Source organism: Pseudorasbora parva, chromosome 1 (genome assembly GCF_024679245.1).
Source record: "Pseudorasbora parva isolate DD20220531a chromosome 1, ASM2467924v1, whole genome shotgun sequence".
NCBI classification, from domain to species: domain Eukaryota; kingdom Metazoa; phylum Chordata; class Actinopteri; order Cypriniformes; family Gobionidae; genus Pseudorasbora; species Pseudorasbora parva.
Window position 1 is genome coordinate 3178981 of NC_090172.1, and position 12946 is coordinate 3191926.

Genomic DNA, 12946 nt, shown 5'->3' on the forward strand with positions numbered 1-12946 from the left:
ATGCTGACCTTAAACAGACACTTTTTCCAATGTTGAAGTAGACTATTAAAATCATTCAGATATTGTGTGCCGTTGCGATATGTACATTTGCGATATTTGGATCATTTCGATATATTGCACAGCCCTTCTCCACTGGTTTCTCTAAGGGTTCTGGGTTTAAGTCTTGTCCGCCGAGGACAGAAAACCGAATGCGTTTATTTCTGTGAACTTTTAAGACTTTATTACTTTATTAAAATATAATTCATTCATAAACTTTTACACCGTGTCCTAACAACGATACACTGTAAAAAACTCGCTCACACGCTCGCTCGCTCACACGCTCGCTCACTCGCACGCTCACTCACTCACACGCTCACTCACTCGCACGCTCGCTCACTCACACGCTCCCTCACTCACACGCTCCCTCACTCACACGCTCCCTCACTCACACGCTCCCTCACTCACTCCCTCGCTCGCTCACACGCTCGCTCACTCACACGCTCGCTCACTCACACGCTCCCTCACTCACACGCTCCCTCACTCACTCCCTCGCTCACTCACACGCTCGCTCACTCACACGCTCGCTCACTCACACGCTCCCTCACTCACACGCTCCCTCACTCACACGCTCCCTCACTCACACGCTCCCTCACTCACACGCTCCCTCACTCACTCCCTCGCTCAGTCACACGCTCGCTCACTCACACGCTCGCTCACTCACACGCTCGCTCACTCACACGCTCCCTCACTCACACGCTCGCTCACTCACACGCTCGCTCACTCACACGCTCCCTCACTCACACGCTCCCTCACTCACACGCTCCCTCACTCACTCCCTCACTCACTCACACGCTCGCTCACACGCTCCCTCACTCACACGCTCCCTCACTCACACGCTCCCTCGCTCACTCCCTCGCTCGCTCACACGCTCGCTCACTCACACGCTCGCTCACTCACACGCTCGCTCACTCACACGCTCGCTCACTCACACGCTCCCTCACACGCTCGCTCACACGCTCGCTCACTCACTCACACGCTCGCTCACTCACACGCTCGCTCACTCACACGCTCCCTCACTCACACGCTCGCTCGCTCACTCACTCACACGCTCGCTCGCTCACTCACACGCTCACTCACTCACACGCTCGCTCGCTCGCTCACTCACTCACTCACTCACACGCTCACTCACTCTCACGCTCGCTCGCTCACACGCTCGCTCACTCGCACGCTCACTCACTCACACGCTCACTCACTCGCACGCTCGCTCACTCGCACGCTCGCTCGCTCACTCCCTCACTCACTCACACGCTCCCTCACTCACACGCTCCCTCACTCACACGCTCCCTCGCTCACTCCCTCGCTCGCTCACACGCTCGCTCGCTCACTCCCTCGCTCGCTCACACGCTCGCTCGCTCACACGCTCGCTCGCTCACTCACACGCTCGCTCACTCACACGCTCCCTCACTCACACGCTCGCTCACTCACACGCTCCCTCACTCACTCCCTCGCTCACTCACACGCTCGCTCACTCACACGCTCCCTCACTCACACGCTCGCTCACTCACACGCTCGCTCGCTCACTCACTCACACGCTCGCTCGCTCACTCACACGCTCACTCACTCACACGCTCGCTCGCTCGCTCACTCACTCACTCACTCACACGCTCACTCACTCACTCTCACGCTCGCTCGCTCACACGCTCGCTCACTCGCACGCTCACTCACTCACACGCTCACTCACTCGCACGCTCGCTCACTCGCACGCTCGCTCACTCGCACGCTCGCTCGCTCACTCCCTCACTCACTCACACGCTCCCTCACTCACACGCTCCCTCACTCACACGCTCCCTCACTCACACGCTCCCTCGCTCACTCCCTCGCTCGCTCACACGCTCGCTCGCTCACACGCTCGCTCGCTCACTCACACGCTCGCTCACTCACACGCTCCCTCACTCACACGCTCGCTCACTCACACGCTCCCTCACTCACTCCCTCGCTCACTCACACGCTCGCTCACTCACACGCTCCCTCACTCACACGCTCGCTCACTCACACGCTCCCTCACTCACTCCCTCGCTCACTCACACGCTCGCTCACTCACACGCTCCCTCACTCACACGCTCGCTCACTCACACGCTCCCTCACTCACACGCTCCCTCGCTCACTCCCTCGCTCGCTCACACGCTCGCTCACTCACACACTCGCTCACTCACACGCTCACTCACACGCTCGCTCACTCACACGCTCCCTCACTCACACGCTCGCTCACTCACACGCTCCCTCACTCACACGCTCCCTCACTCACACGCTCCCTCACACGCTCGCTCACAGGCTCGCTCACTCACACGCTCGCTCACTCACACGCTCGCTCACTCACACGCTCCCTCACTCACACGCTCGCTCGCTCACTCACTCACACGCTCGCTCGCTCACTCACACGCTCGCTCGCTCACTCACACGCTCGCTCGCTCACTCACACGCTCCCTCACTCACACGCTCGCTCACTCACACGCTCCCTCACTCACACGCTCTCTCACTCACACGCTCCCTCACTCACACGCTCCCTCACACGCTCGCTCACACGCTCGCTCACACGCTCGCTCACTCACACGCTCGCTCACTCACACGCTCCCTCACTCACACGCTCGCTCGCTCACTCACACGCTCACTCACTCACACGCTCGCTCGCTCGCTCACTCACTCACTCGCTCGCTCGCTCGCTCGCTCACTCAATTCAATTCAATTCAATTGTGCTTTATTGGCATGATATACATCGGTACATATTGCCAAAGCATTTCACAAAGCAAAACAGAAACATACATCAAACATATTCACAATTATATTTATATATACACATAATAAGCAATACATATATTATTAATCAGGATGTGTTCACTCAGTACATCTCAGTTTGTGGCATTTATAGATATGTTGTGCTATATAAGTGGAAGCAGGTCCTTCACCGAGTAAGACCTTCAGTTTTTCGGGATGGTGTAGTGACTGGAAGTCAGGGATAATGTGTTGTATTTGCCCATACAGTGAGTCTCTTAGGGCGGTGTATTTTAGGGCAGTGCACTCACTCACTCACTCACTCACTCTCACTCTCTCGTGTATTCCTTCAGGGCTGGAATGGTGTGACCCGCCTCATAGGCTCATGGTGTCCATGGTCAGTGGCTTCTTTGCCGTGTTTGCAGAGCTGCTGTTGCCGGGGCTTGCAGTGCTCTGCCGTGATTGGCCCGTTCTTCAGGCTGTCACCACACTGCCCCTCCTGCTGCTGCTGTCCTATTGGTGGTGAGCCGCAAAGTACACAACTTCATTACTCGAGTAAAAGTAAAAGTACTGCTGGTCCAATATTATTCCTTTGCAAGTAAAATTTGTATTTATTTTCAAAAGTAATAAATACAAATACTTAAGTATTAAAAGTAAATGTCCTTTTTTATGTCAATGTATTATTGTTGTATAAATGCACATTATGCCATCACGGTTTAAGCCAGTCAGTGATGCTCCATCTGACATAGTAGTACAGTGGTTCTCAAACCTGTCCTGGGGACCCCTCACCAGTCTCCCTCATCTAACACACCTGATTCAAATCATCAGCTCATTAGTAAAGACTGCAAGACTTGAATTGGGTGTATCTGATGAGGGAAAAATACAAAATGTGCACTGGATAGGGGTCCTCAGTACAGGTTTGAGAACCACTATACTAGCATACGACTAACTTAAACTCATTTAAATACTTGTATAAACGTTACAAAGCTCTTAATAAAGCTGCTGTCACTTTAAGGCCGAATGCACGGATCCAATACACTGATACACATCTGATATTCTCACACTGTTCACCTTCACTGAAGACAGAATCAACTTTGTTTATGTGAATCCTCCACAAAATGAGCATTTGGACATCTGTCTTCTTCCATTTTGCTCTAAACTATAAATCAGTGTTTAATAAATGCTGTGAAATCATTGAACTTCACGAGACTCTACAAGAGTGATTCCTGAAAGTCTTTCTGCAAAAACCCAAACACCTTTTAAAGAAGAAAAAAATCATCCACTGACTTTCAAAGCTGCGACAGAAACGACTTTCCACTTCGAGGACCTTGATAGAAATGTAGTGGAGTAAAAAGGACGATATTTGTCTTTCAGATGGAGTGAAGATAAAGTCAGAAGTTTACAGAAAAAATAATACTCCAGTAAAGTACAGATACTCAAAAAGTGAACTTCAGTACAGTACTCGAGGAAATGAGCTGATACTGTCCAGCTGTGAGATCCACCTTTGCATCTCGACTGAAGTGTGGTGTGATGCTTCCCCTCATGTGTACATTCATCGGCGTTCCTGAAGTTTACTGCTATGGCCGTGCCTTCGAGCCAGCTGGGAATGTAAATGAAAGGACCCGCAAGAGACTTCCCCCAGTCTCCATGTGCTCTACTTCTATTGGGATAGTTGTGTCACGTTCAACGGATTGTTTTGCATAAAGATGGGAATCCACTTGTCCATGCAACACTTCTGTCGCGCTGCACTCCACTTTATTCCTATGGGTGACGTCAAGCGACTTTAACGCACCCGCAAAGCATTCCCGGAAGGCGGTGCTGCATTATACAAAAATGCTGCGCGTCAAAAAAGCTGACCGATTCCCATCTTTATGCAAATTAATCCATTGAACGTGACACGACTATCCCAATAGAAGTAGAGCACATGGAGACCGGAGGAAGTCTCTCGCGGGTCCTTTGATTTTCATTCCCAGCTGGCTCAAAAGCACGGCCATAGCAGTAAACTTCAGGAACGCCGATGAATGTACACATGAGGGGAAGCATCCCGACACCACACTTCAGTCGTGATGCAAAAGTTGGATCTGCAGCTTGAGGCTGTCAATGTGCATGTGTGTTATACACCGTTTTTCTTTAAGGGAGCAGAACATTTTAACTACTTTAAGCAGGGGTCTCAAACTTGGGGCCCGCAGGATGATATTTTGTGGCCCCCTACTTGACACCAAAGTTAAGTGTTAGTGTGGCCTGCGTATTTTACTGAAAAGCATCTTTTTGCGGAGTCGTTGCGTGTGCCGTGCTTGCCATGCTTTCTGCCTCACTTTGTGTGTGTGTGTGTGTGTGTGTGTGTGTGTGTGTGTGTGTGTGTGTGTGTGTGTGTGTGTGTGTGTGTGTGTGTGTGTGTGTGTGTGTGTGTGTGTGTGTGTGTGTGTGTGTGTGTGTGAGAGAGTTAGCTCAGCCCTCCCTCCTTCATGCAGTATAATTGGTTGACACCACGTGATTGACTGGAACAGAGGCTGATCAGACAGTCGAAACAATCAAATCACATATCAATTCTCTTTTGGCTCGGGCAGGTTCACACACACCCACATGAGCACGTCGATCTGTCGCTTAATGCCGTTGCGGAGAGACTATTCTTTCTGGTGAAATCACAAAACTAAATGCACACACAAATGCACAAAAAATGCAACGTGTCCATCCATGCTCTTAATATACAATCATTGATGAACATTTTAATGAAGAAGAAAACTATATGAGCGGATTATAGAACTCGAAAACTTTAAGACGATTTACTCAAAGTCTACTAATAGACCACTGAGGAACTCTGATATAAGCAGCGGACATGCGTATTTTTTCATAATATAAACTCATAATATATTTAATTCAAATGAATGCAAATATCAAGTTGTAATACTTGACGCGACCCAGCCTGACCCAGAGTCTACCGCCAATGGCCCCCATGTAAATTGACTTTGAGACCCCTGACTTAAAGGGATAGTTCACCAAAAATTATAATTTAAACAAGATGTAAACATGACTAGGCCTTAACAGGACGTTTAGTGTATTGTTAAACGTACATTATTCCTGTTAGATTACCAAAATTAAGACAGATGAAAAATGTAAGAGTAACGCCCACTAATAATGTGATTTGTGTGTGTTGTGCACACAAAGCTGTGCTTCAGTGTTCCCAGAATCCCCTCGTTGGCTTTTGGCCACGTATCAGATTCCTCAAGCAAAGAAGTGTCTCCAGTCGTTTTCAGCACGAAACGGGATGTGTGTCAGTGATGAGCTCTTCCCTGCTGAAACACTGCTGTCAGGTGAGTCTCAGCCTCCCAAACACCAAAAAAAACTAAATTACATTCTTATGTTGTGGGTTTTAGATATACCACATTCTCTTGTATACTGTATATGTGTAGCCGAGACCCGGTGGGCCTGTCCCAATACACACACACACACACTGGACCACTTGTCTACTTTCATAATATACACTATATTTCCAGAAGTATTGGGACACCCCTCCAAATGAGTTCAGGAGTTCAATCCCTTCATGGCCACAGGTGTATAAATCAAGCTCTCGGCCTGCAGACGCTTCTACACACATTAGTGAAAGAATGGGTCGCTCTCAGGAGCTCAGTGAACTCAAGCGTGGGGCCGTGATAGGCTGACACCTGTGCAATAAGTCCATTCCTGACATTTCCTCACTACTAAATATTCCACGCTCAACTGTTAGTGGGATTATAACAAAGTGGAAGTCATTGGGAACAACAGCAACTCAGCCACGAAGTGTTAAATCCCAGAGCGGGGTCAGCGCATGCTGAGGGTCACAGTAGGCAGAAGTCAACAACTTTGTGCAGAGTCAACACCTCCAGACCTCCAGATTTCTGTGGCCTTCAGATGAGCTCAAGAACAGCGGAGAGAGCTTCATGGAATGGGTTTCCATGGCCGAGCAGCTCATCCAAGCCTTACATCACCAAGAGTAATGCAAAGTGTGGGATGCAGTGGAGTAAAGCAGCCGCCACTGGACTCTAGAGCAGTGAGACGTGTTCTCTGAGCGACCAATCACGCTTCTCTGTCTGCCAATCCCATGGACGAGTCTGGGTTTGGCAGTTGCCAGGAGAACGGGACTTGCCTGACTGCATTGTGTCAGGTGTAAAGTTTGGTGGAGGGGGGGTTATGGTGTGGGTTGTTTTTCAGGGGTTGGGCATGGCCCCTTAGTTCCAGTGAAAGGAACTCTTAATGCTTCAGCATGCCAAGACAATTAGGACAATTTAATGCTCCCAACTTTGTGGGAACAGTTTGGGGACGGCCCCTTCCTATCCCAGCATGACTGCGCTCCAGTGCACAAAGCGTCGGCCCATAAAGACATGGATGAGGAGTTTGGTGTGAAGGAACTTGACTGGCCTGCACAGAGTCCTGAGCTCAACCCGTAGAACAGCTTTGGGATGAATTAGAGCGGAGACTGAGAGCCAGGCCTTCTCGTCCAACATCAGTGCCTGACCTCACAAATGAGCTTCTAGAAGAATGGTCAAAAATCCCCATAAACACACTCCTAAACCTTGAGGAAAGCCTTCCCAGAAGAGCTGGAGCTGTTAGAGCTGCAAAGGGTGGACCGACTCCATATTAAACCCTACGGATTAACAATGGGATGACATTAAAGTTCATGTGCATGTAAAGGCAGGAGTCTCAAAACTTTTGGCAACATAGTGCATTTTCATTGGCCCAAGTCTTCAAGTGCACGTGTTAACACAAATGTACTACCCAACAGACCCTAAAGCCTGAGGGCAGTGATGTGATATTTTAGTGATGATATTTTATGCTTAGCTACTGGAACGCTGTCTAATCAGTCAGCTGAGCCGTTATGGCGTGATTATACTTTTTACAGGATATAATGAAGGAAAGCAGCTAGCTCTTGAGGGAATTGTTGGTCTCATGATGAGACTGCTCTCTGTTTCTTGTGATACATGATATCCCAGCTCACTAGTCGAATCACATTACTACAAATCAAGACCCATCATGGAGAGTGAATAGACCCATTTAGAGAGTTTAAATTGAGGAATCAAGCCCATCCCTCCCTGAGAATCTCACTGGAATGTGCTAGTCAGAAATCTCTCTTTCCTCCATAACTCTCTACTTTGCTTCTCTCTGTCTGTAGAGATAGATGTGGCATTCCCTGAAGACGTCCAGCCGGAGTATCATCATGTGGTTGAGTTACGCCACACCAGATCCATCTGGAAGAACTGCCTCATTTTGGGCTTCACTCTGTGAGTTACACTAGAAACTCACACTTCTGTCTCACATTTGAGTATGCAGTATTTAAAAAGTGTTGTGGAATTCTAGACCACACCTTTGTTGCTCCCTTTAACATTAGTTAACTCTTAGTTTAAATTTAGAAAAAGAAATATTGTGTATACCTGCACTAACAATGAATGACGTTAACAAAGATGGATAAATGCTGTAACACATGTATTGCTAGTTAATGTATTAAAGTTCACCCAAAAATGAAAATTATCTCAATAATTACTCACCCTCCTGTGGTTGGCCAGCCGTCAGACCTCCGTTCATCTTCACACACAGATGAAGATATTAGTGTTGAAATCCGATGGCTCAGAAAGGCCTTCATTGACACCAATGTCATTTCCTCTCTCAAGACCCATAAAGGCACTAAAGACGTCGTTACAAAGCCCATCTCACTACAGCGGCTCGACAATCATTGATGAAGAGGCCAGAATAGCTTTTGTGCACAAAAACAAAACAAAATAATGACTTATATAGTGATGGCCGATTTCAAAAGAAAGATTCGAACCGTTATGAATCAGTGAATCAATTCATGATTCGGTTCGGCAAAGTCACATGATTTCAGCAGTTTGACACGCGATCCGAATCATGAATCGATTCACTGATTCATAACCGTTCGAATCTTTTTGAAATCGGCCATCACTATATAAGTCGTTATTTTGTTTTGTTTTTGCACACAAAAACTATTCTGGCCTCTTCATAAATGATTATGGAGGAATTAATCACACAATTTTCATTTTTGGGTGAACTAGCCCTTTAAGTCTTTCCATTCTGATTGAAGTATAAACTTCTCCCCGTCAGCTTCATCGGCACAGGGATCCAGTACTGCTTCACCCGTAACCTGCACATCTACTCGCCGCACTTCTACTTCAGTTATTTCCTGCGTGTGCTGACTGGAGCTCTGTCCTGCATATTCCTGTGTGTGTGTGTGGACCGCTTCGGCCGCAGGGGGATGCTGCTGCTGGCGGCCATCGTCACGGGGCTGTCGTCGCTGCTGCTGCTGGCCCTCACGCAGTGTAAGTTCCCCTTAAAGGGTTAGTTCACCCAAAAATGAAATTGATGTCATTAACTCCTCCCCCTAATGTCGTTCCACAACTGTAAGACCTCCGTTCATCTTCACACACAGTTTAAGATATTTTATATTTAGTCTGAGAGCGTATGCAAGTGTATGCACACTATACTGTCCATGTCCAGAAAGGGAATAAAAACATCATCACAGTAGTCCATATGAGACATCAGTGGGTTAATTAGAGTCTCTTGAAGCATCCAAAATACATTTTAGTCCATTTTTTGGGGAAAAGGTCTAAATGTCCAGAAATGGGATGCTAGTTTCATCCTTACATCTGCTATATAACACAATATTTTTGAAGTTCAGAGATTCTTTGTTAGTGAATAAATACATAGATCCGCTCTGAGTGTGCGGAGCTCTTAATGGTCTATTGATAGAATTTCTGTAAAGCGATTTAGTTTCTTTTTTTTTTTTTTTAAATCCACCACTATATAATGTTGCTCTCTCTCTCTCTCTCTCTCTCTCTCTCTCTCTCTCTCTCTCTCTCTCTCTCTCTCTCTCTCTCTCTCTCTCTCTCTCTCTCTCTCTCTCTCTCTCCTCTCTCTCTCTCTCTCTCAGATCTGCACGGAGGGCTGGTTCTCGTTCTGTCAGTAGTGGGTCTCCTCTCATCTCAGGCTTTAGCCATGCTCAGCGTGTTCTTCGGCAGTGAAGTCATGCCCACGGTTGTGCGGTAATCTCCAGCTTTCACACACAGCATGCAATATTTGATAGCCTGACGTGGTCATACTCAATTCTAGTCAGAATATGAGTCTGATGCTCCATTGGGCTGTGATTATGGGGCGTGTTTAAGACCTCGATTAGACAGACCTACAACCAATCAGAGCAATGGAGCGACGCATAATGTTAGTTGTCAAATGTCAACAGAACTTGACTGCACTGTGTTGCCAAGTCTGCGGTTTTCCCACCGGTTGTTTTCTATGTCCGCGGGTTGAAGCAACTATTATGTGATATATAGACCCACGAATGCCAATTTTAGCAGCAACCTTGCCAAAATAACACACATTTTACCCCCCAAATGCCATTTTCCCCTGGAGAACCCCCCCGAGGAGCTATAGTTTTGGGCTAGTAGTTGGCGGGTTTTGTTGTAAAAACTTGGCAACCCCGTGTGCACGCGCGCTGGAATAAGTAACGTCACACTGCAAAAAAATGATCTTCTTACTCAGTCATTTTGTCTTGTTTCTAGTCTAAATATCTAATAATTCTTAAAACAAGATGCATTTACTTTATAAGTAAAACAACATAAGATATTTTTCCTTGTTTTCTTAAAAATTTAATAATCTAAATGAACAGGCAAAATGATCTGCCAATGGGGTGAGAAAAATAATCTTCTGATTGAAATCTTGTTTCTTGTTTCCGTCCCAAACAGAAATAAGATTATTTTTCTCACCCCATTGGCAGATCATTTTGCCTGTTCATTTAGATTTTTTCCCCCCCAGAAAACAAGCAAAAATATCTGTTGTCATTTTACTTATCTAGCAAATGAATATTGATTTAAGAATTTGTATATATTTGGACCGGAAACAAGACAAAAATATTAAATAAGAAGAGCATTTTTTACAGTATAGCAGAAAAAAAAGATTCTGAAAAAAGAGAAGAGGGCATTTTCTTTGTCGGTATTGTAAAAAAAAGACTTTTAAGGATACACAGAGTAACGATACTTACCAACACAATCATCATTTCTGAGAGAAACTGTGAAGGTGATGCAGATACAAACAAGCTCTCCGTTTAGGATTTGAACGAATTCAACCCAAGCCCCTTTGATGGCGTGATGATTACGTTACTGTTGATCATCTGTCCGTCATCGGCTAAAGCCCGCCCTGATGATCTCATTGGTCAGTTTCTGTTGATCATCTGTCCATCATCGTCTAAAGCCCGCCCTGATGATCTCATTGGTCAGTTTCTGTTGATCATCTGTCCATCATCGGCTAAAGCCCGCCCTGATGATCTCATTGGTCAGTTTCTGTTGATCATCTGTCCATCATCGGCTAAAGCCCGCCCTGATGATCTCATTGGTCAGTTACTGTTGATCATCTGTCCGTCATCGTCTAAAGCCCGCCCTGATGATCTCATTGGTCAGTTTCTGTTGATCATCTGTCCGTCATCGGCTAAAGCCCGTCCTGATGATCTCATTGGTCAGTTTCTGTTGATCATCTGTCCATCATCGGCTAAAGCCCGCCCTGATGATCTCATTGGTCAGTTTCTGTTGATCATCTGTCCATCATCGGCTAAAGCCCGCCCTGATGATCTCATTGGTCAGTTACTGTTGATCATCTGTCCGTCATCGTCTAAAGCCCGCCCTGATGATCTCATTGGTCAGTTTCTGTTGATCATCTGTCCGTCATCGGCTAAAGCCCGTCCTGATGATCTCATTGGTCAGTTTCTGTTGATCATCTGTCCGTCATCGGCTAAAGCCCGCCCTGATGATCTCATTGGTCAGTTACTGTTGATCATCTGTCCGTCATCGTCTAAAGCCCGCCCTGATGATCTCATTGGTCAGTTTCTGTTGATCATCTGTCCGTCATCGGCTAAAGCCCGTCCTGATGATCTCATTGGTCAGTTTCTGTTGATCATCTGTCCATCATCGGCTAAAGCCCGCCCTGATGATCTCATTGGTCAGTTTCTGTTGATCATCTGTCCGTCATCGGCTAAAGCCCGCCCTGATGATCTCATTGGTCAGTTTCTGTCGATCATCTGTCCGTCATCGGCTAAAGCCCGCCCTGATGATCTCATTGGTCAGTTTCTGTCGATTACTCCTCTATGGATCAAGTCCAGACCGAACTGCCCGAGCTCAAAAGTTGTGGGCTTGGTTCGGCTGCCATCCAGGCTAAATATTTGACATTTTAAAAGTCTATCTCAGTTGACCACAGTGAACTGATGTTGTTGTGTGTCTCCCTCAGTGGCGGGACGCTGGGTCTGATCATGGCTGCCGGCTGCGTGGGAATGGCTGCGTCGTCCCTGATGGAGCTGCAGAATAACGGAGGCTATTTCCTTCATCACGTGGTCTTCGCGTCCTTCGCCGTTCTCTCGGTGCTGTGCATAATGCTGCTGCCGGAGAGCAAAAACAAGCCGCTGCCGGACTCGATGAAAGATGGAGAGAGGCAGCGGCGTCCTTCTCTCTTCCTGTCCCGCGTCAACCGGGAAAACCCGCCGCTGCTCCGCACGCAGCCGCACGCCGCCGAATACAACCGCGAAAGCTACGCGCGTCTCGTCAGCGCCACCAAAAAGATGCTCGCCAAAGACGCCGTGCCATTCAAGATCTCCATGTCTCCACAAGCGCCTCTACTGGCCAGTAATGGTATCGCTCCGGACGCCCATGAGGACTCATCCTAGCATTTAACCAAAAAATCAAAGGTCCTCATCTCAGCATGGCCATGTGGTCACAGCCTCTTTTCCCAGGGAAGACGTCATCTAGGTGCTTAAAGGGTTAGTTCACCCAAAAATGAAATGTCTGTCATTAACTCCTCCCCCTAATGTCGTTCCACACCCGTCAGACCTCCGTTCATCTTCACACACAGTTTAAGATATTTTATATTTAGTTCGAGAGCGTATGCAAGTGTATGCACACTATACTGTCCATGTCCAGAAAGGGAATAAAAACATCATCACAGTAGTCCATATGAGACATCAGTGGGTTAATTAGAGTCTCTTGAAGCATCCAAAATACATTTGGGTCCAAAAATAACAAAAACTACGACTTTATTCAGCATTGGCTTCTCTTCCGGGTCTGTTCAGTGACGTATTCGGGTTCAAATAAATATGGCTGGGCAAAAAAATGTTTGTTTAGTTTACAGCGTGTGTCTCCTCAGACCATAAAGAAGCTTGCGTGCACCAGATAACACG

The 12946-nt window shown here is 47.3% G+C and overlaps 1 protein-coding gene across 1 annotated transcript in view; it reads left to right on the forward strand.

The window, feature by feature from the left end:
* Nucleotides 1-12585, forward strand: part of slc22a31 (solute carrier family 22 member 31) — a 29404-nt gene extending 16819 nt beyond the window's left edge. Inside the window, exons 4-9 of the mRNA XM_067452124.1 lie at nt 3102-3270; nt 5914-6059; nt 7895-8003; nt 8839-9053; nt 9665-9776; nt 12004-12585. Of these exons, the coding sequence (XP_067308225.1) occupies nt 3102-3270; nt 5914-6059; nt 7895-8003; nt 8839-9053; nt 9665-9776; nt 12004-12436 (1184 nt within the window). The 3' untranslated portion in view covers nt 12437-12585. The remainder of the gene's footprint in view (nt 1-3101; nt 3271-5913; nt 6060-7894; nt 8004-8838; nt 9054-9664; nt 9777-12003) is intronic.
* Nucleotides 12586-12946: the final 361 nt, after the last annotated feature.